Here is a 25,217-nt window from a genome sequence, read left to right on the forward strand (position 1 = left end):
AATGACCCTTTCTGATCAACCAATTCTGACACCATGACTTTGGAAATAGCAGTAATACGGACTTCCTGGCTGAAACTCAATACTTATAAGGTGATTGCATATAAATAAATAAGAGCTAGGCAGAGCTTTGGATTCAATTCCAAAAAGCTGCTGTGTGATCCCAGAAAAAGGTGTGGCTGCTTTAAAAAGTTGTAAACACATGCTATATTAGGTGCTCTAAAGCACCTTTTGGGAATCAAATCTGAAACACTGCAAAGCCTTAAAAATAAAAATGCATAGAAGCTAATAAGTTGCTTCTACTCATTTTTATCTGGAATCTATGATTTTTCAATCCCTTTTAATTGCCAGCTGAATGATTAGAAGCAAAGATTAAGAGACCATCTAGAATGGCATTCCATGAAACATCAGCACCTATTTCCAAAGAAGAAGTATGGCTACACGCTTCCTCATGTGCACAAGAATGAATTTTCCACATGGACTTGTTTGGATCATGTGATACACATTGGTAGTGTTGTTGTAGCAGCACATTTTTTAAGCAGCACTGAGCAGGTGCCAGGCACAGCAGAAACAAATGCAAGTATTGGAGGACACAATTTGTAACATTCAAGAATGACAGATGACAGTGTCCCATAACTAAAGTTCAACTGCTGCACTGGTCAGCTACTGCACACTGAACGGGAGGATAGTTACTAAGCTCTCCTATTGCCCCCCGGCTCTGTCACACCCAGATCTTTTATTTCTGTTACAAGGGCATGAACAGTGTTCAGTTATTCTCTCACCTGGACCTGAAATCTGAGATATGTGACTGCTAATTGCAGTATCAAAGCCCACTATTTCAATATGTTTCAAGCTGGAATATAAACAGTATTTATCTTCATCCTACCATATTCAACAATCAGTACTATCACAGAGATGCTTTCTACTATCTTTCTGCTTTGTTCATTCCTTTAGGATTTCCTTCTGATTTCCAGCTGATTGGTCACACCAATTGTGCCTCCATCACTTTTTTTGCTAGCTTTTTTCTTCTTTTCAACAAAATGAGGAAAAAGACGAGGGGGAGAGGGACATGCAAAAACTGACAGATGGGTCTGAAGTACTAGCCTGGGTTTAAAAGGATTTTATAGAGAAAGAATAAGGAATGCTACTATAAATTGAATATGAAAAGCACCAAATTTTATTTAAAGATTGAACTGAACAATGCAATTTATGCTCTTTTAATTCATGTTTTCCCCAAATTTTAAAAGGGCATCAGTGATACTGGCCTTTAGACGCAATTTTATACATTATATAAGTTTAGTGTACTATATTTTAATGAAAGTATATATTAGAGAAGCAGTTAGGTTAATCACTGAAAAGCTACAGCAATTTCTAGAATTTCAAACAGCTAGGTTTTTATTGGCTTGAAACTAAGCACCATTTGCCTTCAAACAAAAAAGCTGTGACTTAGACTGAACTGCACTTGTGGTGCTCCCCCAATTTTTACATCCTACAATCCACAAGTGTTTAATAAGAAAAACTTTTAAACTCTTTTTGAGAACAAAACTATTAATGCAAAGCTAACATTTAAGTTTAATATGCAGAAGCAAGAATACTAAGACGTTAAGATGCTTATTGCTTGTTAATTGACTATTAAATGAATACTACAATGTAATTCACAAGTTGCAATAAAAGCAATAAGCAATAAAAATAATAAACTATCTATCATTTGTCCAATCTAATATTTGTTTTAAAAATCAGCATCCTAACATTTGGGAAAATTTATTACTCCAATTTTTCAAAGCATTTCTGAAACTAATTCAAAATTCCACATTTTGAGTTTTGGCTATTGCTCTTATAAGCAACATGTTATACGTCATGAGACATTACATAATGAAGGCAAAATGGGGAAAAATCAGGATTAACTATTTATATATGTTCTTAAATGATTGTGAATGTGTTTAATTAGCACGACCACTGCAAACTCCAATACCTTGCAATGAGTGGAGCTTATTGGAATACCCACATTTGAGGCTACAAGTACGGTTAGCGCACACATAACTTCAATGCAAAATCCACTGTGAAGAAATAAAGAGAGACAGATGGAGACTTTGTAGCGTAAAAATGACACATAGGAAATCCCATGCCATGCATTCATCCGGAAAGTGGCAGGATGAAGGGTGTGAAGTGTCAGAACCTCTGAACAAAGAAGAATGCAGCAGATCAAAGTTCATGTGGCATGACCTACAGGAAAAAACACTGCTATTCAGAGCCAAATCTACCAACAGGCAGGCTAAAGCAGCACCACTTGAGATACCATCAGGGAAAGCCTAATACAGATTTTTTTAGCTTGCTGTATTCACAGTAATGAACAACAGTCATTTAGACTTCCTGTATCAGGCCATAAAACGCCTCAGTCCTATTCTCATGACTAGATCTTTTTTCTTATATTTACATTTTTAAAATGTACATAGAAATTTTATTTCGTACTCTTGTGCAATTGCAGAGTTATATAAAAACTGGGCATTGAATAAGAAGCACATTAGTTTCTGCACAAGGTCTATGAAATTAACAGGGCATGCAAAACCCCAATGACTGATTTTTAAAGGAATGCATAACTTCATAAAATTGAATGTGGATGTGCATTTAGTTCTGAATAAGTGATGGCAAGTTTAAAAATTCTCAGTTGCATAATATGAGAAAGGAAATGAAATGTGTGAGAAGGGAAGTAAGACCTCATATATCATGTATTTTTTAAGAATAGAAGGAATGTCTTCTACATCCAATTTAAATTTCCTGCTGTGGTATCATGCCATTATAAACTGATCTGAGCAGCAAGGTTTAAAAAAAAAAACGAATAATCCAGACTGGCCTGGCTGCAGTCACAGGGCAAAGGCATACCTTGCAGTGTGTAGTACTGACAGGAAGTCCAACATTGGAAGCTATCACAACTGTGAACGCCGAAGCCAACTCAATAGTGAATCCACTGCAGGAAGCATAAGAAAACACTTCACAGTCACACTTCTTTAAAAAAAATCTTGATCTATCAGTCTGGGCTTACACCATGCAACATGCCAAAATCTTACCCGTAGCTTCTTCAAATGCTTTCTTCCGATGTTTGGTCATTGAGTTATATTAAGAGAACAAGAAGCTGCTGGATAATGAAAACTATATACACACACATACATCCAGATTGAATTAGTGAAGCAGGTTTCTGATACTTGAAATCTTATTTACATTCCAAGGAATCAGGCTTAATTAGCAATTAGGTTAGCAGCAGAAGTCTAGTATGCATTAAAAGCAAACAAAAATCATGGATCCAGTTTTTAGTTTTGGGGAAGCTCATGGCAAACTACTTTGATTTATGCCTTTTCTCTATGCTATTCAAGACACCGTCAAGACTTTTCTGCTCAACTAAACCTCAACAATTTAAAGATATCATGTTAGTTTAAAGACAAGATATTCAACTCAGTTCAAAAGCAAAAATCATTAGAGGCAAAGATGCCATGGCAAAACTTATCAAAATAAGCATTACCCACTCAACATGCGTTTACCTTGATGGTGTGATAGGTGTCAGGTCTTTTCCCATTGTTTGGATCACTCTTCGCCCCCAGACCCAGAGGCCTACACAGATGCCAATGCCTCCATATAGTAGCAGCCAAACAGGAGTAGGAGCATCTTGCATTACACGACCCTGATCATATATAAGCCAGAGGGCAACCAAAGGGCCTATAGCATTGCTAGAGAAGAAAATATAACATCAGATCCTAAATACTTTGTGAAATTGTCTAAAGACCATCTTAAAGTTCATCAGACTAATCTCTTACAAACAGCCATTTTTCTACAGCCTTGTGCTGTCTCCTTAATCTCCTCCAATGTTCTTAAATTAAATTCTTGCCTCCCTGAACATAGCAGCCATGCTGTTATGCTCTTCCCTGCTTCTCTTTATTGGAAGAGTGGCACTTTTGCAAGACTCGTGTTACTTGGCAAAAATTGAGAGCTAAGACAAAATCCAGTCATTAAAGCATTTTGGGGGTTGTTTATCATTAGTTTTATGATATTTATGTCCAGATGACCTCAGAACCATTGATTATTTAATAGTTAGCACAGCTACACTGGCACTAAGTTAATTTCTGAGCTCAAATCCAACAGTTGGTTTGAAGCTCTAAATGGTCTCAAGTCTGGGTACCTCAGGTAATGTTTTCTCTGTTACGAATCTATATATTTACCAAGGGGAGGTTGAAAGAGACCTTGTTTTATATTAATCTCTTATCCAAAGTTAGATTGGTGAAGAGAACAGAAAGCAGAGCCTACTTCCTTCTCCTCCTCCTCAATGTGTTGCATGGGCCATTTAAAAATTTGTGGACTGGATTTTTAAAATAAGGTATAAAATATAGGAACCAGTACATATCAACTTGGAATACACAAGTGACACAAAAAATCCTGGGAATTTTATGAAAAGTAGTGTTGGACTTTAGGGCTGTCCAATCTCAAAAATGAACCAGAAGCAGCTCTTCTGACTTCATACAAGCACAGTGCCTTCCTTCTATTCATTGAGCAGCCGAACCTCTGTGCAAGCCTGGATAAAAGTTGTGGTTGTTTTAAGGAGTCATTCAATGGATACAACAACCATCTACCATCTTGATGCTAAAAAACATACACTGGATCCTGTTTATCTTTTCCTGAGACTGGCTGTAATGCCTGCTTAAAGACAGCAATTACAGTAATTCAGAAGCAGAGTTATGATTTCATTGGGTTTATGACCCATGATTAAGATGAGATGAGGGATATTCAAAGATGATCTGAAGGAGGGAGAATCATGCTCTTTTACTTTATATCCCTTATTAACACACAGCAATTCTGAAAAATGTCTACTAATAATTTTGTCCCTTCACTGTACTAACAATTATAGGTATGCAAACATTTTTAATTTGAAATGTTTGAAATGAATTTCATACAAATCTGAAATGAGCTTGCAATGGAGTACAGCAGGTCCCTGGCTTAAGAACGTCCTGGTTTACCGACGACTCCTAGTTAAGAACGGACTGCCATAAAGCCTATTACATTAAGCATTCAAGTTAAGTCCAATGTTTCAAGTCAAATACACAACATTACTTTGTGTATTATTATGTTTAAGATCTTTTAGTGTATTTGGAAGTGTTTCTTAAGCATTCTATATGCATAGAAAGGTAAAATACATATTATATACTAAGACAAACATTTGACTAAGTGATGCTAATAATTGTTCCGACTTACCTTCAAATTTCACTTAAGGACAGACTTAGGGACGGAACTCGTTCTTAAACTGGGGACCTGCTATATTTGAAATTCTAAATAGAGTATTTCAAGCTTCAAATGTTTCAATTTTAAAACATTTCGCATATGGCTAATAAAGATATATGTTACATTATAGAAAAAAAAATTCCCAACTACAGTTTAACATTTTGATATTTTTAAAGCAGCGAAAATGAAGGTGTGGGAGAAGGACAGGAAAAGAGAAGAGAGACTTATTGAGGTTGATTCTTTTTCATATAGTTACAAACAGAGAAGAGTTCTATCCATCTATTTATTAGATTTGTATCCTGGCTTTCATTCAGGAGCTCAAGGCAACATAAATAGTGCTTCCTCTGCTGTTTTTCTTCACAACTACTAACCTGTGAGGTACTTTGAGCTGAAAGAGAATGACTGGTCCAAAATCACCTGGTGAACTTCTCTGGCTGAGGGTGGACCAAAACCAGGGTCTTCCTGCTCTTAATCCAAACCTGAACCATTACTCACTCATTCACACTATCACAGCATTTTTTTAATTCAGTTTCAGCAACTTTCTATTCTCTGAAGCTCTCAAATTTATGCATGAAATCTGTAAAGTCATAAATCTAAAATTGCAATTGGAATTGGCCCAACTAGTTCAGTCTCCCCCCCCCCAAACCCACTTTACTTTAGGAATGTGAGAGGAGCTAAAGCTTAGCAATGCTCTTTTCAGTGTTTCTTTGGAATGATCTTCTAGCAGACATCCAGTTGGCTCCTATCCTGATTGGCTTCTGGCAGCTCCTCAAAACAGAGCTCTTCCATAGAGCATTTGGGCCTTGACACCATCTTGGTTTGGTTAATTTAACTTTACTCTGAGTTTTTCATTAGTTTGTTTGTATGGTTTTTGTTCATTGTGTATTGTTTCTTACATATCTTATCTGAACACCACCAAGAGGGATTTGGCAGTCTATAAATGTAATTAGTAATAACCACCATCATCACCACCACCTTGCTGGACACATGTTGTATCTTATAACATTACTTGGATAATTTCTAGTTCCTGGCTGGAACTCTTTGTATTGTGTTATTCCTTAATGAATAAAAACGTAATAAAATATATACCTCCAAATATATATACAAATAAGAAATCTTTGCATATATAGTAACATATACATAACCAAGACTGACTTGCAGCTTGCTGTAAGTGTAGACTTAAACTGTGATACTGAGGTCCTATAAGACACAAAATTCCAAAATAAAAGCTTGTAGCAAGAACACTAAATTGAAATCAGATCAAATATTTTTGGGGAGTTTGGCAAAATGGTCCAAAATGTTTATATGGTCTACTAAAGACACTCTAGAACAGTGCAAGCAAAAAATAAGTGTTTAATAAGACATTGACTTGGAATGCTCACACAGACTATATTAAAATAGTAACAATAGGAGCAAGTATGACGTTTTAAATGCAAAAGGAAGCAAAATAACTGATCCAATGTTAAAATTGCTCTGCAGGAAAATCATCCTGCAAATGCTGTTTAGAGCAAAAATTTGGGGGTGGAATGCCCATTACACCAGATTTTTAGAAACTACAGAAAATCACCTTTGCAAAAGATTATTTGGGCTTCCCATAGGAATGCCTGTCCATCTTCTATGAGCTGAATGGAGCTTACCTTCAATTTAAAGTCATGCTGCTTAGCTTTTTTACGGCCCCGCTTAGCTTTTTAAAATGTATCACTGTAAAAGAGTTAGGCAATGTGTTAATTCGTTAATCCAACAAAGTGGCTGAAAATTTGCCTTATGTGAATTGTTGGATAAGTATTCATACTTAATACCAACTGGCCCTTTGAATTTAAGGAACTGTGACAGTTGATTTGTAATATGGACACTAGGAGGGTAAGAAACTTATGGTGACAACAAGGTCCTCACCCTGGTATAGCTAGACCATAGAGAGAGCCAGTTTGGTGTAATGGCAAAGGGGGATGGCCTAGAACCAGAGACTGTTGAGTTCTAGTCCCACCTTAGGCATGAAAGCCAGCTGGGTGACTTTGAGCCACTCTCTCTTTCAACCCAGCCTATCTCACAGGGCTGTTGTTGTGGGGAAAATAGGAGGCAAGAATATTAGGTATGTTTGCTGCCTTGAGGTATATCTAAAAAGGCAGGAAATTGAAATCACCATCATCATCTAGCTAATATAACCTTCTGCCAAAAAAGACTGAAGCATCACAGCTTTTAAGGTTGCAAACTTAACCTCAGACATGATTGAGGGCAGATATTAGAAAATTCCTGTTGTACATTGACTTCTCTTGTAGCCATTCTCAATTTAAGCATTTACTGCATTATCTTTTATATTTTATATTGTCTAAATCATGTAGAAGTTAAACAGTAGCAGGTGTTGGGCCACTAAGGAAACAAGATCGGTTTTAACTGAATTTTTATAGTGTTAATAAGATGTAATGGCCTATGGCTACACCTATTTAATAAATAAACTTGAAACATGAAGTCAAAAATGGAATGGTGCCTGGCTGTCACAATGTTCTCCTAGGCTAAGAAAGCATCAATTTGATTATCAGTAAAACAACCTAAAATGTTAAATACAATAGCTCAAGTTTAGTACATTAACACCAGCCCTTCCCCAAACCACTGGCAATGGAGAATGGAATCCAGAGAATGTACAATTCAGAGATTGAAGATAATATCCCAAGACCATCACTGACTATATTTAGTCTAAGTGACTTGCCAAAATACACAGCTGAAATCAAGGGCAATGGTTCTGCCTGACACAGTGCGAAGCAAATAAGAAATGGTTAACAAAATCTTTTAAAACTGGAGCCACTGATTTCAAACCATATAAAACAAAACATTTGTGGCTAGGTCCAGCAACTTCCTTGGGCACTGGGGCCAAGTTGTTTGCAGTTTCCTCCTGGAAGGGGGAAATAGAAATTTTAGTTCCTGGTTGCTTATTAAATTTTTGTTGTTTTTAACTGTATTGTTTACTTGTTGACTGTACGTTGCCCAGAACTGCAACTGTTCAAGCTGGGCAGCCATACCAATTTCTTCAATAATTAAATAAATAACAAAAATAAATGTACAAAAAGCATTAGCTACTGACAAAAAATAAACTCTTTCATTTCTTGTGGCTTTTACCTTAGGAGTAAATAATTTTAGTGCAACTCAAAAGAGATTGTCAAAATAAGCTGAAGAGTTAACTGGAGTAGGTCATAACTAACCTCACCCTATTGGATAAAAAGGAAGACTATAAAACCTCACCCCATTGTATAAAAGGGAAGACTATAAATCTTGTTAAATCATCATTCAACAAAAGGCACTCAACACAACAAAGCCCTTTTTTGCGTATAATGCTTCCTCTTCTATTAAAAATAACCCATATTCTGAAGCCAATATATTTGGTACCAATTATTGGCCATTCCAAGTTTTTCTTTTAGCCAGTTGTCACACTTACAATTTTGAAAGCATGTCATGGATGCTTTCACAAAATGAAGGCCATGGGGAAATAGCCAATCAAAAACATTTTTCCCCCCAGAAAGAAACTGAAATTTCTCTCCGTTACCACTAGCCTCTCAGGATGCAATGTATCATCCAAGCTTACTTTTGTCTTTTTGCTGGTATCTCCAAACAAAGCTCTGGCCTGCAGCCATCAAGCACTTTATTTTCTAAGTGTGCCTATTATGCCTACACTGGGGCAATACACATTTTGGAAATAACGTTTCTAGCTTTTTGTTTAATTTTCATTATAGGAATCTACAAAGTAATAAAGGCAGGTATGTCGGGGAACCTGACAGACACCAAAAGATATTCATGGACACAATGGGCACTAAGCTGTCTATTTTTGTATCATATTTCTATCTGGTTTTCAGCATGTATCAGTTTACAAAGCTGCTCATCCTTAAAATTCACACAAAGGTACAATATAAATAAAGACAGATTGTATCATTCTCTTCCGTCCTCTGGTATTTGGGGAGTTAACCCAGGTTTTGATCAGAGGGAAAGAAACCCAGTAACTGTAGATGCACTTAGCTGAGGCAAAAGATGTCAACTCCCAACAGCTGTACCTTGGGCTTCTTCTGGGATTTCCTGAGGAGAGCCAAGAGTAGGGAACTACTCACTCCCTAAATATTCCAGAATTCACACTATATTATGAAGACCTACTCAAGGACAGAAAACTGTGTAAGCTTTTAAATTCTAAGGAATTCTTCATTAAACTGAACAGTAGCTACTCTTCTTCCCTTCCCCTCTTCCCTTTCAGCACAACGTGACAATGTCCCGGCATCTGATGGAGCCTAATATGAATGCCTAGAGTCCATGAAACTAGTCTCTGAATAAACATGGATAGGACTGTAACTAAATGTAGACAAGAGATGACTATAAATCACAGCTTCTCCCCAAAATAGTGATGTGCAATATTTTTCAATTAGGAGTGAATGAAAACACTTATATGGAAAAAGGTATTTTGGGAAAAAGGTTTCCAAAGATAAACATTGCTTAAAAGACCTTCCAAGTGCAATGGAATAAACAAGGGACTACTCTTCCCACAAAAACTAAAAACAAGCAAAATCCTCCTATATTGTGAAAATTGCTAAAGGGAAAGAACATCCCTTTTGACAATAGTGACTCTAAAAAAGCTAAATTATATGCAACTGCAAATAGGCCACAAGAACTTCATGCTATGCTTGTAACCCACTTAGTAGCCAATGTAAAATTGGAAATTACCTATTAACAGGATTTCTATATATTCAATTTCCTATGCATGAACAATGTTCCATGCCTGCAATTTTCTACACAAAACATTATGGGCAATATTTCCGCCAAAAAGAAACAGCATGACCCTGTCTTGTTAATGCAAAGATGGTTCCATAATAGCAATAAAGATGCCTCTCAAGCTGTTTACTTGCCACTAACGACTTGTTGCAGAAAGTCCAGTAAGCACCCACAGAATATAATCTGAGAGCTGCTATTCTATTTCTAAAGAAGATGATGAAATAATAAAGAAGCAGAAACTATAAAACACATACACACAAAATTGAAACAGCAACACTTGAATGTTGTAGCTGACTGGCATCTTCAAGCCAGGATGGCTGATAATAAGCATCTGCTTTCCATCCTCCCTAGAATGAGCAGCTATTCTAGCCTATCCAAATGATATTATTTTCCTTTTATAACCCTGGGTTTTACAATTGCTAATTCTACTTTTCCTCCTAAAAATATTTCCAGAAGAAGGCAAGGAGTATTTTCAGATTAATAGCAACAGCAGGCCTCTGTCTGGAAGCACTCATAGACCAAAGCAAGACAGGACAGACTCTCTTTGTTATGGGAATTTTGATGACTGTATCGGCTTATTAGATTTATATGCACATGCTGTTTTTTTTTGTTGTTGTTGTTATTGCTGAGCAACTATTCCTTGCTTCATTCTCTCCCGGTAGGAGTGAGACCCTTGTTTACCAGTGTATTTGTTTTTCATGCAAACAAGTAGAAACCACAGCAAGAAATAGATAAGAGTTGTGACATAAAGCCACAGATAAAAGTATTTTTAATACTTTTGATCATTTAATACCTTAAATGTTTAAAATTGTTGAGACAGTAAATTTCTGCAGAAAACCGTAACATTTGTTATAAGAACTCTCAACAACTGGAACCAATTGCAACACTAAAAAAATTGCTATATTATGACATACATGAAGCCATCATTACCTACCTGACATCATTGCCTCCATGAGCAAAAGACCCAAAGCAAGCTGTCAGGATTTGGAGGAAGTGAAAAAGGAGGTGGACCTCTGAGGAGTCCCGCTCATCTCTCTCTTCTTCTGCAGTATCGTCATTGGGATGATTAGGATCTACTAACTCAGACGCCAATTTCATCTCTACACCTCCTTCCTCTGCTTCAATTTCTGCTTCGGCCACAGCATTGCAGTAGCTGGAGTAGCTGTCATAGCGAATCCTCTTTTTGGAATAAGATACTGTGTCTGCAACTAGCTTTTCACTGTCTTCTGGGGTGGACACGTCGGCAGCCTTGAAGGAAGAATGCACAGGCATCCCACATATGGCAGCGGTGTAACAAGTGTAGCTATTGTTGCGCCGCAGTAACTTGTAGTTATTTTCTTGCGAAGGCCTATCCTCATTCCCTCTATCTAGATGTATTTTGTGCAGTAAATCTTTGTACAATCCTGAGTCTTTGTGCACAGTGTGGTACACATGGATGTCACTCTTCATGTGGCCATCAAAATTAAATGTGCCATTGGAGACAGGTGATTTCACCATACTGTGAGTCATTGAAAATGCCCTTCCTGAAATATTAGAGAAAAATCTTATTTTCCAAAGAAAATTCAAGAGGTTTGTAACACACTCCAGAAAATATTGCTTCTTTATTTTCTATTTTTCACTAGTATTCAGTAGCCAGTACAAATAGGACAATAAAAGGAATAAAAGCAGTAGAAGCAATAGATCCTATTTACCCACTAGATCAGAATTAAAATGCACCAGAAGTACCAAGCCCCTATGTTCAACTGCCAGCTAAAATACAGAAAAGCAATAGAAAACATCCAGAACTGGGTGGACTCTGTCAAAGTTAAAAGGGAATAAGGTTACAGTCAATACAGTAACGTAAGTATGGGGCAAGGATAAAATAAACATATTTAACTAGTGCTGTATTCAGTACATGCCCACCGAATTTTGCAAATAGTGGCACAAAATTTTGCGACGTTAGCCACGATGCAGGGACTATTACCCTCTAATAGAAATTGGACATAGGCCAAGTCTGGTCTATCAGGGCATTCCCCAGTTAGGGGAAAAATAAGCCTAGCGCTTCTCTCTCTATAAAATGGGCAATGGAGAATGACATGTTCCCAAGTTTCTACCTCTCCCGTGTCACAGGGACAAAGCCTTTTAACCATTGGGCACCTTTATATTTGCTCTCCAGTATACCAGAGGGTGACAGTATTCCAGCTGAGCTATTTAAAATCCTAAAAGATGATGCTGTTAAAGTGCTGTACTCAATACAGTATGCCAACAAATTTGGAAAACTCAACAGTGGCCACAGGATTGGAAAAGGTCAGTTTACGTTCCAATCCGAAAGAAGGGCAATGCCAAAGAAAGTTCAAACTACTGCACAATTGCGCTCATTTCACATGCTAGCAAGGTTATGCTCAAAATCCTACAAGCTAGGCTTCAGCAGTATGTGAACCGAGAACTACCAGAAGTACAAGCTGGGTTTTGAAGAGGCAGAGGAACTAGAAATCAAATTGCCAATATTTGCTGGATCATGGAGAAAGCAAGAGTTCCAGAAAAACAATTACTTCTGCTTCATTGACTACACTAAAGCCTTTGATTGTGTGGATCACAACAAACTGTGGCAAATTCTTAAAGAGATGGCAGTACCGGACCACCTTACCTGTCTCCTGAGAAACCTGTATGTGGGTCAGGAAGCAACAGTTAGAACCGGACATGGAACAACCGATTGGTTCAAAATTAGGAAAGGAGTACAACAAAGCTGTATTTTGTCACCCTGCTTATTTAACTTGTATACAGGGTACATCATGAGAAATGCCGGGCTGGATGAATCACAAGGTGGAATTAAGATTGCCAGGAGAAATATCAACAACCTGAGATATGCAGACGATACCACCCTAATGGGAGAAAGTGAAGAGGAACTGAAGAGCCTCTTGATGAGGGTGAAAGAGGAGAGTGCAAAAGTGTCCTGTTCAGACTAAGCACCAGACAGGTTCTCAAAGAATATTCTTTATTAAATAACTATTTACAATAAGTAAGTCCTTGATATGCGAGACTGGGTTAAGCAAGCCCAACTGGGCCGACTGGATCCGACTAGAACACGAAGGCTGGAAGCAACAGTTCTTGAACTGGAACAATACTGGAATGACACTGATGCTGAATCTCTGACTCGCTGGATCTGGGATCAGGACTACGAACAACAGGGATGAACTGAAGACTTGGATCAGGACTCGAACTCAGAGCCCCAGACTAGGCTGGATTCTCTGAACTGGAGACTTGGAGCCAGGCTTGGAACTTGTAACTAGGCTGGACTTGGCTAGAAGCCCCGGACTAAGCTGGCACCCAGATCCTGAACACGATAGGTGTGAAATTCCTGGACACAACGGAGCATGCAAAGTGTGGGTGCACAGGACTGAAGGCAAATGGTGGTGCTAGAATGCCAAGGCTTGCCCACACTGCTGAGGAGGCTGCTGGGCACGGCTTACATTCCTCGCTGGCAGCAGATGCAGGATTCAATTCATCTTTGGAGTGGAGCTTGAACGCTGGTTCCTCTTTGGCCACAGACAGACTCCAATACCGGTAAGGACTCTTTTCCTGAAGCTGCAGGCTTAGAGGATCGGTTGTCTCCAGCAGCTCGCTCTCTGCGCGGCTGCCTTTTATCCCGGTCTTTGGCACGCTTGGAGTCTCCTGTAGCCAATCAGGCCACCTTCTCCTTCACGTGCTTTTCAGCCCGTCTCTGGCGCACTGATTGGTGTATTCAAATCCTCCTCTGGATCTCACCCAATCAGCGTTGTGGATTCTTCCCGCTCTGCTGAGTCATGCTGGAGTTTCATTTCTCCAATTTCAGCCCAGTAAGTTTCCAATTCCTCCTCTGACTCGGAAATAGTTTCACTTTCCTAGTCACGAGGCAAGCTTGGTTCTGACAAAAAGCTGGCTTGAAACTCAACATTAAAAAAACTAAGATCATGGCATCTTGTCCCATCACTTCCTGGCAAATAGAAGGGGAAGAAATGGAAGAAGTGACAGGTTTTATTTTCTTGGGCTCCAAGATCACCATGGACGGTAACTGCAGCCATGAAATAAAACAACACTTGCTCCTTGGGAGGAAAGCTATGGCAAACCTAGACAGCGTATTGAAAAGCAGAGACATCACCTTGCTGACCAAGGTCCATATAATCAAAGCTATGGTTTTCCCAGTAGTAATGTATGGCTGTGAAAGTTGGACCATAAGGAAGGCTGAGCGCCGAGGAATGATGCTTTCGAACTGTGGTGCTGGAGAAGAATCTTAAGAGTCCCTTGGACTGCAAGGAGGTCAAATCAGTCAATCCTACAGGAAATCAACCCTGACTGTTCATTGGAAGGACAGATACTGAAGCTGAAGCTCAAATACTTTGCCACCTAATGCAAAGAGAGGACTCACTGGAAAAGACCCTGATGCTGGGAAAGACTGAAGGCAAAAGGAGAAAGGGACGGCAGAGGATGAGATGGTTAGATAGCATCACCAATGCAATGAACGTGAATTTGAGTAAACTCTGGGAGACAGTGGCGGACAGGAAGGCCTGGTGTGCTATGGTCCATGGGGTCACAAAGAGTTGGACATGACTTAATGACTGAACAACAACAAATACCAGAGGGTAATGCTCGGCACCTCACCAGTGTAAAAGCTAAGTTATCTAGTCAATAGCAAATCATTCTGAAATGGACAGGAGGGGGGAGACAGAGATAGAGCATGTGTGCATGCCAGGTCCTGTCTCCTAGCTTGCTTGGCCAGCCACCAACTCCCTCCTTCTTGGACTCCAGAACTTCGTATGGGATGGCAGAAGGGGCTTTTTCAATTGGCCTTTCACTGTTATTTATACTGGCACTATTTACAAAAAAGTTTTGCTCCGTCTTGTTCTTTTTACCTTCCCTTTGTAATTTGTCTTGTCTTTACCATTATGTGGGACGCGGTGGCACTGCGGGTTAAACCGCTGAGCTGCTGAGCTTGCTGATTGGAAGGTCGGCGGTTCAAATCCGCGTGACGGGGTGAGCTCCCATTGCTAGTCCCAGCTCCTGCCAACCTAGCAGTTCGAAAACATGCAAATGTGAGTAGATTAATAGGTACCGCTTCGGCAGGCAGGTAACGGCGTTCCGTTTAGTCATGCCAGCCACATGACCACGGAAGGGTCTACCGACAAACTCGGGCTCTTCGGCTTGAAATGGAGATGAGCAACGCCCCCTAGAGTCGGACACGACTGGACTTAATGTCAAGGGAAACCTTTACCTTTACCTTACGATTATACTCTAAGTTTGTTGACAGTGCATATATCCTTTCAAGCTAGCAATTTTAATGATCATGATGAATGTATATTTTGCTTCAAGCATAAAAATGGTTGACTGTTAGTGTAGCAGCAGGAATAATTCCTGTTCTGGATCTCTGAAAAAGATGAACTGTCCATATAAACAGATTTGCAATACTCAGAAGTAATAAAACAAGAAGAGATTAGGAACCCTGACTAAGAGAACAGAAATACATTAGCAAAATTAATTGAGAGATAAAGAAGGCACTGCTTGCTGGTGTGGCAGTGACTGAAGCACAGACACAAGGCAGATGCAGAACTGGAGAGGTCTGGTGGAAGCTGGAGCTGTATATAAGCCTCAACACACATTATTCAGAAGAGAAAAAAATATACGAAATTAATTTTTTACTTGTATTAATTGTTTTTGTTGTTTATTCGTTTAGTCACTTCCAACTCTCCGTGACTTCATGGACCAGCCCACGCCAGAACTTCCTGTCGGTCGTCAACACCCCCAGCTCCCCCAGGGACGAGTCCATCACCTCTAGAATATCATCCATCCACCTTGCCCTTGGTGGGCCCCTCTTCCTTTTGCCCTCCACTCTCCCTAGCATCAGCATCTTCTCCAGGGTGTCCTGTCTTCTCATTATGTGGCCAAAATATTTCAGTTTTGCCTTTAATATCATTCCCTCAAGTGAGTAGTCTGGCTTTATTTCCTGGAGGATGGACTGGTTTGATCTTCTTGCAGTCCAAGGCACTCTCAGAATTTTCCTCCAACACCACAGTTCAAAAGCATCGATCTTCCTTCTCTCAGCCTTCCTTATGGTCCAGCTCTCGCAGCCATATGTCACTACGGGGAACACCACTGCTTTAACTATGCGGACCTTTGTTGTCAGTGTGATGTCTCTGCTCTTAACTATTTTATCGAGATTTGTCATTGCTCTTCTCCCAAGGATTAAGCATCTTCTGATTTCCTGACTGCAGTCAGCATCTGCAGTAACCTTCGCACCTAGAAATACAAAGTCTTTCACTGCTTCTACATTTTCTCCCTCTATTTGCCAGTTATCAATCAAGCTGGTTGCCATAATCTTGGTTTTCTTCAGGTTTAGCTGCAAGCCAGCTTTTGCACTTTCTTCTTTCACCTTCATCATAAGGCTCCTCAGTTCCTCTTTGCTTTCAGCCATCAAAGTGGTATCATCTGCATATCTGAGATTGTTAATGTTTCTTCCAGAAATTTTAACTCCAGCCTTGGATTCCTCAAGCCCAGCATGTCGCATGATGTGTTCTGCGTACAAGTTGAATAGGTAGGGTGAGAGGATACAGCCCTGCCGTACTCCTTTTCCAATCTTAAACCAGTCCGTTGTTCCGTGATCTGTTCTTACTGTTGCTACTTGGTCGTTATACAGATTCTTCAGGAGGCATACAAGATGACTTGGTATCCCCATACCACTAAGAACTTGCCACAATTTGTTATGGTCCACACAGTCAAAGGCTTTAATAAAGCCAAGTCAATAAAGTCAATAAAACAGAAATAGATGTTTTTCTGAAACTCCCTGGCTTTTTCCATTATCCAGCGGATATTGGCAATTTGGTCCCTAGTTCCTCTGCCTTTCCTAAACCCAGCTTGTACATCTGGCAATTCTCGCTCCATGAACTGCTGAAGTCTACCTTGCAGGATCTTGAGCATTACCTTACTGGCATGTGAAATGAGTGCCACTGTTCGATAGTTTGAACATTCTTTAGTGTTTCCCTGTTTTGGTATGGGGATATAAGTAGATTTTTTCCAGTCTGATGGCCATTCTTGTGTTTTCCAAATTTGCTGGCATATAGCATGCATTACCTTGACAGCATCATCTTGCAAGATTTTGAACAGTTCAGCTGGGATGCCATCGTCTCCTGCTGCCTTGTTATTAGCAATGCTTCTCAAGGCCCATTCAACCTCACTCTTCAGGATGTCTGGCTCTAGCTCGCTGACCACACCGTCAAAGCTATCCCCGATATTGTTATCCTTCCTATACAGGTCTTCTGTATATTCTTGCCACCTTTTCTTGATCTCTTCTTCTTCTGTTAGGTCCTTGCCATCTTTGTTTTTGATCATACCTATTTTTGCCTGGAATTTACCTCCGATGTTTCTAATGTTCTGGAAGTGGTCTCTTGTCCTTCCTCTTCTATTGTCTTCTTCCACTTCCGCGCATTGCTTGTTTAAAAATAATTCCTTATCTCTTCTGGCTAACCTCTGGAATTTTGCATTTAATTGGGCATATCTCCCCCTATCACTGTTGCCTTTTGCTTTCCTTCTTTCTTGGGCTACTTCTAGTGTCTCAGCAGACAGCCATTTTGCCTTCTTGGTTTTCTCTTTCCTTGGGATATATTTTGTTGCCGTCTCCTGAACAATGTTGCAAACTTCTGTCCATAGTTCTTCTGGGACCCTATCTACTAAGTCCAGCCCCTTAAATCTATTCTTCACCTCCACTGCATATTCCTTAGGAATATTAGTGAGCTCATACCTAGCTCTTCAGCAAAGGATCGTTACCTTGTTGTGGTGCTGGAGCTTGAGCACCTCAATGATGCCATGAGCTAAACCGGGAAGGGCCACCCAAGACGGGAAGGTCATGACAGAAAGGTCAGACTAAATGCGATCCCTGGGGAAGGTAATGGCAACCCACCCCAGTATTCTTGCCGTGAAAACTAAATGGATCAGTACAACCAGAGATATGTCGGTATACCATTGGAAGATGAGACCCCCAGGTCGGAAGATGGTCAAAATGCTACTGGGGAGGAACAGAGGAGGAGTTCAACTAGCCCCAGACGTGATGACACAGCTAGCTCAAAGCCGGAAGGACGGCTAGCGGCCGACGGTGCTGGTGGTGAACGGCGAATCCAATGTTCTAAGGATCAACACACCATTGGAACCTGGAATGTAAGATCTATGAGCCAGGGCAAATTGAATGTGGTCATTGGTGAGATGTCAAGATTAAAGATAGACATTTTGGGCGTCACTGAACTGAAATGGACTGGAATGGGCCACTTCACATCAAATGACCACCAGATCTACTACTGTGGACAAGAGGACCACAGAAGAAACGGAGTAGCCTTCATAATTAATAGTCAAGTGGCTAAAGCAGTGCTTGGATACAATCCAAAAAACGATAGAAAGATCTCAATTCGAATTCAGGGCAAGCCATCTAACATCACAGTGATCCAAATATATGCCCCAACCACAGATGCTGAAGAAGCTGAAGTAGAGCAGTTCTATGAGGATCTGCAGAACCTACTGGACAACACGCCTAAAAGAGATGTTATTTTCATCATGGGAGACTGGAATGCTAAGGTGGGCAGTCAAATGACACCTGGAATTACAGGTAAGCATGGCCTGGGAGAACAAAACAAAGCAGGACATAGGCTGATAGAATTTTGCCAAGACAACTCACTCTGCATAACAAACACTCTCTTCCAACAACCTAAGAGATGGCTTTATACGTGGACTTCACCAGATGGACAACACCGAAATCGGATTGACTACATTCTTTGCAGCCAAAGGTGGCGGACATCTATATAGTCAGTAAAAACAAGACCTGGAGCTGACTGTAGTTCCGATCACGAACTTCTTCTTGCACAATTTAGGATCAGACTAAAGAGATTAGGGAAGACCCACAGATCAGCTAGATATGAGCTCACTAATATTCCTCATTTCACATGCCAGTAAGGTAATGCTCAAGATACAGCAAGGTAGACTTCAGCAATTCATGGAGTGAGAATTACCAGATGTACAAGCTAGGTTTAGAAAAGGCAGAGGAACTAGGGACCAAGTTGCCAATATCCGCTGGATAATGGAAAAAGCCAGGGAGTTTCAGAAAAACATCTATTTCTGTTTTATTGACTATTCTAAAGCCTTTGACTGTGTGGACCATAACAAATTGTGGGAAGTTCTTAGGGGTATGGGGATACCAAGTCATCTTGTATGCCTCCTGAAGAATCTGTATAATGACCAAGTAGCAACAGTAAGAACAGATCACGGAACAACGGACTGGTTTAAGATTGGGAAAGGAGTATGGCAGGGCTGTATCCTCTCACCCTACCTATTCAACTTGTACGCAGAACACATCATGCGACATGCTGGGCTGGAGGAATCCAAGGCTGGAGTTAAAATCGCTGGAAGAAACATTAACAATCTCAGATATGCAGATGATACCACTTTGATGGCTGAAAGCGAAGAGGAACTGAGGAGCCTTATGATGAAGGTGAAAGAAGAAAGTGCAAAAGCTGGCTTGCAGCTAAACCTGAAAAAAACCAAGATTATGGCAACCAGCTTGATTGATAACTGGCAAATAGAGGGAGAAAATGTAGAGGCAGTGAAAGACTTTGTATTTCTTGGTGCGAAGGTTACTGCAGATGCTGACTGCAGTCAGGAAATCAGAAGACGCTTAATCCTTGGGAGAAGAGCAATGACAAATCTCAATAAAATTGTTAAGAGCAGAGACATCACACTGACAACAAAGGTCCGCATAGTTAAAGCAATGGTGTTCCCCGTAGTGACATATGGCTGCGAGAGCTGGACCATAAGGAAGGCTGAGAGAAGGAAGATTGATGCTTTTGAACTGTGGTGTTGGAGGAAAATTCTGAGAGTGCCTTGGACTGCAAGAAGATCAAACCAGTCCATCCTCCAGGAAATAAAGCCAGACTGCTCACTTGAGGGAATATTAAAGGCAAAACTGAAATATTTTGGCCACATAATGAGAAGACAGGACACCCTGGAGAAGATGCTGATGCTAGGGAGAGTGGAGGGCAAAAGGAAGAGGGGCCCACCAAGGGCAAGGTGGATGGATGATATTCTAGAGGTGATGGACTCGTCCCTGGGGGAGCTGGAGGTCTTGATGACCGACAGGAAGCTCCGGCGTGGGCTGGTCCATGAAGTCAAGAAGAGTCGGAAGCGACTAAACGAATAAACAATATATCTAGCTGATCTGTGGGTCTTCCCTAATCTCTTTAGTCTGATCCTAGATTGTGCAATAAGAAGTTTGTGATCGGAACTACAGTCAGCTCCAGGTCTTGTTTTTACCGACTGTATAGATGTCTGCCACCTTTGGCTGCAAAGGATGTTGTCAATCTGATTTTGGTGTTGTCCATCTGGTGAAGTCCAGGTATAAAGCCGTCTCTTAGGTTATTGGAAGAGAGTGTTTGTTATGCAGAGTGAGTTGTCTTGGCAAAATTCTATCAGCCTATGTCCTGCTTTGTTTTGTTCTCCCAGGCCATGCTTACCTGTAATTCCAGGTGTCATTTGACTGCCCACCTTAGCATTCCAGTCTCCCGTGATGAAAACAACATCTCTTTTAGGCGTATTGTCCAGTAGGTGCTGCAGATCCTCATAGAACTGCTCTACTTCAGCTTCTTCAGCATCTGTGGTTGGGGCATATATTTGGATCACTGTGATGTTAGATGGCTTGCCCTGAATTCGAATTGAGATCATTCTATCGTTTTTTGGATTGTATCCAAGCACTGCTTTAGCCACTTGACTATTAATTATGAAGGCTACTCCATTTCTTCTGTGGTCCTCTTGTCCACAGTAGTAGATCTGGTGGTCATTTGATGTGAAGTGGCCCATTCCAGTCCATTTCAGTTCACTGACGCCCAAAATGTCTATCTTTAATCTTGACATCTCACCAATAACCACATCCAATTTGCCCTGGCTCATAGATCTTACATTCCAGGTTCCAATGGTGTGCTGATCCTTAGAACATCGGATTCGCCGTTCACCACCAGCACCGTCGGCCGCTAGCCATCCTTTTGGCTTTGAGCTAGCTGCGTCATCACGTCTGGGGCTAGTTGAACTCCTCCTCTGTTCCTCCCCAGTAGCATTTTGACCATCTTCCGACCTGGGAGTCTCATCTTCCAATGCTATACCAACGTATCTCTGGTTGTACTGATCCATTTAGTTTTCAAGGCAAGAATACTGGGGTGGGTTGCCATTACCTTCCCCAGGGATCGCATTTAGTCTGACCTCTCTGTCATGACCTTCCCGTCTTGGGTGGCCTTTCACAGTTTAGCTCATGGCGTCATTGAGGTGCTCAAGCTCCAGCACCACAACAAGGTAACGATCCTTTGCTGAAGGTATTAATTGTTAGCATATTACAAATTGGTTTTACTAAAATCTAAATTGTAGTCTTTTCAGTAGCTGACACAGATTAATGAACAACAACAACAAAAAAGTAAAAGTATGTCTTTTTTAAAATAAACCTGTGGTGAGTACATACAATCCCCAAGAACTCAGAAGCAGTGCCTGAGAAAAACCATGCTTCTTTATTCACTCTATACATTAGAAAGATTGGGATGGACGTTAGAAGGCTAGTGAATCTTGATGGACTGCTTTTTTAATACCATCAGAATAATTCAATATGCAGCAGCCTGACACTACACGTAAAAAGTAGAGAAAGAATACATAAGCTCTTGATTTCTCACCATATGGTACACGTGGATGGCTACCATTTGCTATATTATCTGATACACCTGCCTCTTCTGTTCCACAGCTAGTCAGGGGAATAGTACTTTCATCACTTTCTTTTACACCAGGAAGTTCTTTAAAGACAGGCATATCCTCTTCTTGAATTTTGTCAAGGCTTTCATCAGATATTTTTGATAATGCACTTTCCTTCTTTAAACGACCTAGATAGAACACAGGACTCAATAAAGAATAGTTCATTTACAGAACTCCCTTTCAGTGTCAACATGATTAATGTCTTTTAAACAATCTGACTATAGTGATACCATGTTTTACTATTTTGTTAGCCAGACACAATCTTTTCATCTATAACTTATCACTAAGAAAACAGAAATCTTTTTTTTTTTTTTTTGCATAATCATCATCATCTATCTAGTTTGGAATACCAAACTTTAATTTGTGTTCTAATCTTTCTTCAAGGTATGTTATAAAGAAGTAAAATACTTTTTGCCAGGACCAAAACATTCTGCAATTAGCTAAAAGCAATCTTGTACAAGTTAATTTTCTTTTACACACCATTTCCCCTTCTTGAATGTAATAAAATTGCATTTGGAATCATGGCTTGTATATAGTTGTTAAAATGCAAGCAATAAAATACCACAGTCTTACAGTACTCAATAAACAAAATACTTATAGTGTATTATTAAAATATTACTGCAGTCTTCTAGAAGTTCACATGTGAAAGATTTAAAACAAGATAATTTTAATACATCAGCCTATGAAAAGACATACTTGCTATTTTTCTTTTCATCCATGGACACACAAATATCCATACCAAGGCAGCAAATACAATTGATACACCAATTGATATTAGTGCTATTGCCCACATAGGAAGCGTGATTCCTAGGACTGAAAAAAGGAGAAAATAAAATTATGTATTTCTTATGTATGCATCAGCTAAGTGCTATAGGGCTTTAGAGAGGATCTGCAATTGCTTCAGAAATATAAGCCAGTAAATCAGGAACTCAGAAACAGGAAATTAAGTCATTTTCTCTGTAATGTAAGGATATAAATACTTTTTTGCAAAAAAGGTTGGCATTATTGTAAACTCGTAAGCAGAATATTGCATCCCATCCCCCCTTTTTGGATTACTTGGAACAATTTGTTATGACAACTGAACTTATTAAAACTCGTATTAACTGTAAAATTCCAACAAAGTCAACTTGAACTAGATTTAATGTTTAACCTATCATAGAAAGATATAGCATTCTTGTATGAATTCCCCCCAAATAAAAAAGGATATATGTAATTGTGGTTTTTTGAGCCAAATATTGCAAGTGTTGAGGCTCAATTCAAGAACCTCTGTGGCACCCAGCAAGATGAGGATTAATAGCCAGGAAGTGCCTATCTGGGCTTACATGCTTAAGGTATTACACACAGCTTTCTCCTTGTCTCAGTTTAATGCTGTACCCTAAAGTCTAAAGCACTTCTAGTTTGGAGCAAATATTGCCATGGGAACTAGCCCAGCATTTCTTACTTTATAAGATTCCACACACTTACCTTGTAACTCCCCTTGTACCTAAGAGATTTGATGGGCTACACGTTTATCACCCCAGCAATACATTAGAATCTATTACAAAAGCCAATCCTACAGTCAGGACCAGAAATACTGGAATAAGGATAACTGTTTTGGGATTTGGTCTCTGTACATCACCACACTGAAGTTGAAAGGAAACACACCCAGATGGGAGCGAAGTCAGGACTTTCAGCTGTAACTCAAGGGGTTTGACAAAAGTGGGGCACTAACCATTCAGGAAGTACAGCCAGTGGCATACACATACCCCCATCGTTGGTGGCTCGTAAGTAATGGAACAAACCAACATCATTACAAACATAAGGATCGCCTTTAATACCTGGATGAAAATCCTTTGCAGTCAACGACTGCCTGAAGTCTGGAACCCATGGACATGACCAAATGCTGAGTTTCCTCCCTCGAGATGCTTTGCCAGGCCTTTACTGCAGCTGCCCCTTGTGGGTCTTTCTGCCTTCAGTCTTGTCTTCAGGAAGTGAAAAGCATGCTCTATTGGGCTGAGATCAGGTGACTGACTTGGCCATTGAAGAGCATCCCACTTCTTTGCCTTGAGAAACTCTTGGGTAGCTTTTGCTGTATGTTTTGGGCCATTATCGATCTGTAATATGAAGCGGCGTCCTATCAGTTTGGCAGCATTTGGCTGAATCTGAGCGGAAGGTATAGCCCTATACACCTCAGAATTCATCCTGCTGCTTTTATCAGCAGTCAGGTCATCAAGAAACACCACTGACCCGGTTCCATTGGCAGCCATACATGCCCATGCCATGACACTGCCTCCACCATGTTTGACAGATGATGTGGTATGCTTTGGATCATGAGCTGTTCCTTTCCTTCTCCATACTTTTCTCTTCCCATCATTCTGGTGCAAGTTAATCTTGGTTTCATCAGTCCAAAGAATCTTATTCCAGAAGCGGGCAGGATTTTTTTAGGTGTTTGCTGGCAAAGTCTAATCTGGCCTTTCTGTTCTTGAGCATCACCAGTTGTTTGCACCTTGTTGTGAACCCTCAGTATTTACATTCATAAAGCTGCCTCTTGACTGTAAATGTTGACAATGACATGCCTACCTCCTCAAGAGCGTTCTTCACCTGGCTAGACTTTGTGAAAGGGTTCCTCTTCACCATAAGCAGAATTCTGCAGTCATTCATTTTAGTTGTCTTCTGAGGTTTTCCAGGCCTTTCGCTGTTGCTGAGCTTGCCAGTTGATTCCTTCTTTTTCAGGATGTTCCAAACTGTTGTATTGGCTACTCTCAATGTTTTTGCTATCTCTCTGATGGGTTTGTTTTCTCAGCCTAATGATGGGCTCCTTCACTCGCATGGACACTCATGTTGAGAGTTCCAGTGAACAGCTACCAAATGCAAATGTAACACTCAGAACCACCTCCAGGCTTTTTATCTGCTTAATTGGTCATGGGGTTCCCAGGAAACAGGCCACACCCAGCCATGCAGCTGCTTGTCAACCATTTGTTCCATTACTTATGAGCCACCAACAATGGGGGTATGTCTATGCCACTGGCTGTACTTCCTGAATGGTTAGTGCCCCACTTTTGTCAAACCCCTTGAATTACCGCTCAAAGTCCTGACTTCACTCCCATCTGAGTGTGTTTCCTTTCAACTTCAATGTGGTGGTGAACAGAGGCCAAATGCAAAAACAGTTATCCTTGTTCCAGTATTTCTGGTCTGACTGTATGTCACTGCTTATTGGTGTATGACATTCCTTTTCTTCCCACTACTCAGTTTAAGAACATTGCTGATATTTTAATTTTCATTTCTCTATATAATAAGAATATTGATCAAAATAAATAAAACAAAAGTTTTTAAGTCCTAAGATACTGCAAGTGAGAATCTCAAATGCAAATGGGACAAATACATTATTTCAAGACATGCATGATTCCAGATTTAGCATTCATTTGACGAGCTGTCCTTGTCTTTTGGGGACTTTTCCAAAAACC

General features: G+C 40.1%; 1 protein-coding gene across 5 annotated transcripts in view; it reads right to left on the reverse strand.

The window, feature by feature from the left end:
- Nucleotides 1–25,217, reverse strand: part of SLC20A2 (solute carrier family 20 member 2) — a 34,898-nt gene that overhangs the window by 1,136 nt on the left and 8,545 nt on the right. The window contains exons 5-10 of one of the 5 annotated variants that reach the window (XR_010067788.1): nucleotides 22,471–22,587; nucleotides 21,699–21,902; nucleotides 10,937–11,525; nucleotides 3,531–3,716; nucleotides 2,878–2,962; nucleotides 1,970–2,054 (exon numbers count right to left, since the gene is read on the reverse strand). Coding sequence is in view for 4 of the 5 variants with exons in the window: in XM_063300346.1 (XP_063156416.1) it covers nucleotides 2,040–2,054; nucleotides 2,878–2,962; nucleotides 3,531–3,716; nucleotides 10,937–11,525; nucleotides 21,699–21,902; nucleotides 22,471–22,587 (1,196 nt within the window). In the remaining variant the exon portion in view is untranslated. The remainder of the gene's footprint in view (nucleotides 1–1,969; nucleotides 2,055–2,877; nucleotides 2,963–3,530; nucleotides 3,717–10,936; nucleotides 11,526–21,698; nucleotides 21,903–22,470; nucleotides 22,588–25,217) is intronic. The other 4 variants (XM_063300346.1, XM_063300345.1, XM_063300344.1 and 1 more) reach the window with 4 other exon arrangements.

The sequence above is a fragment of the Candoia aspera genome, chromosome 4 (assembly GCF_035149785.1).
Source record: "Candoia aspera isolate rCanAsp1 chromosome 4, rCanAsp1.hap2, whole genome shotgun sequence".
Taxonomy (NCBI): Eukaryota; Metazoa; Chordata; class Lepidosauria; order Squamata; family Boidae; genus Candoia; species Candoia aspera.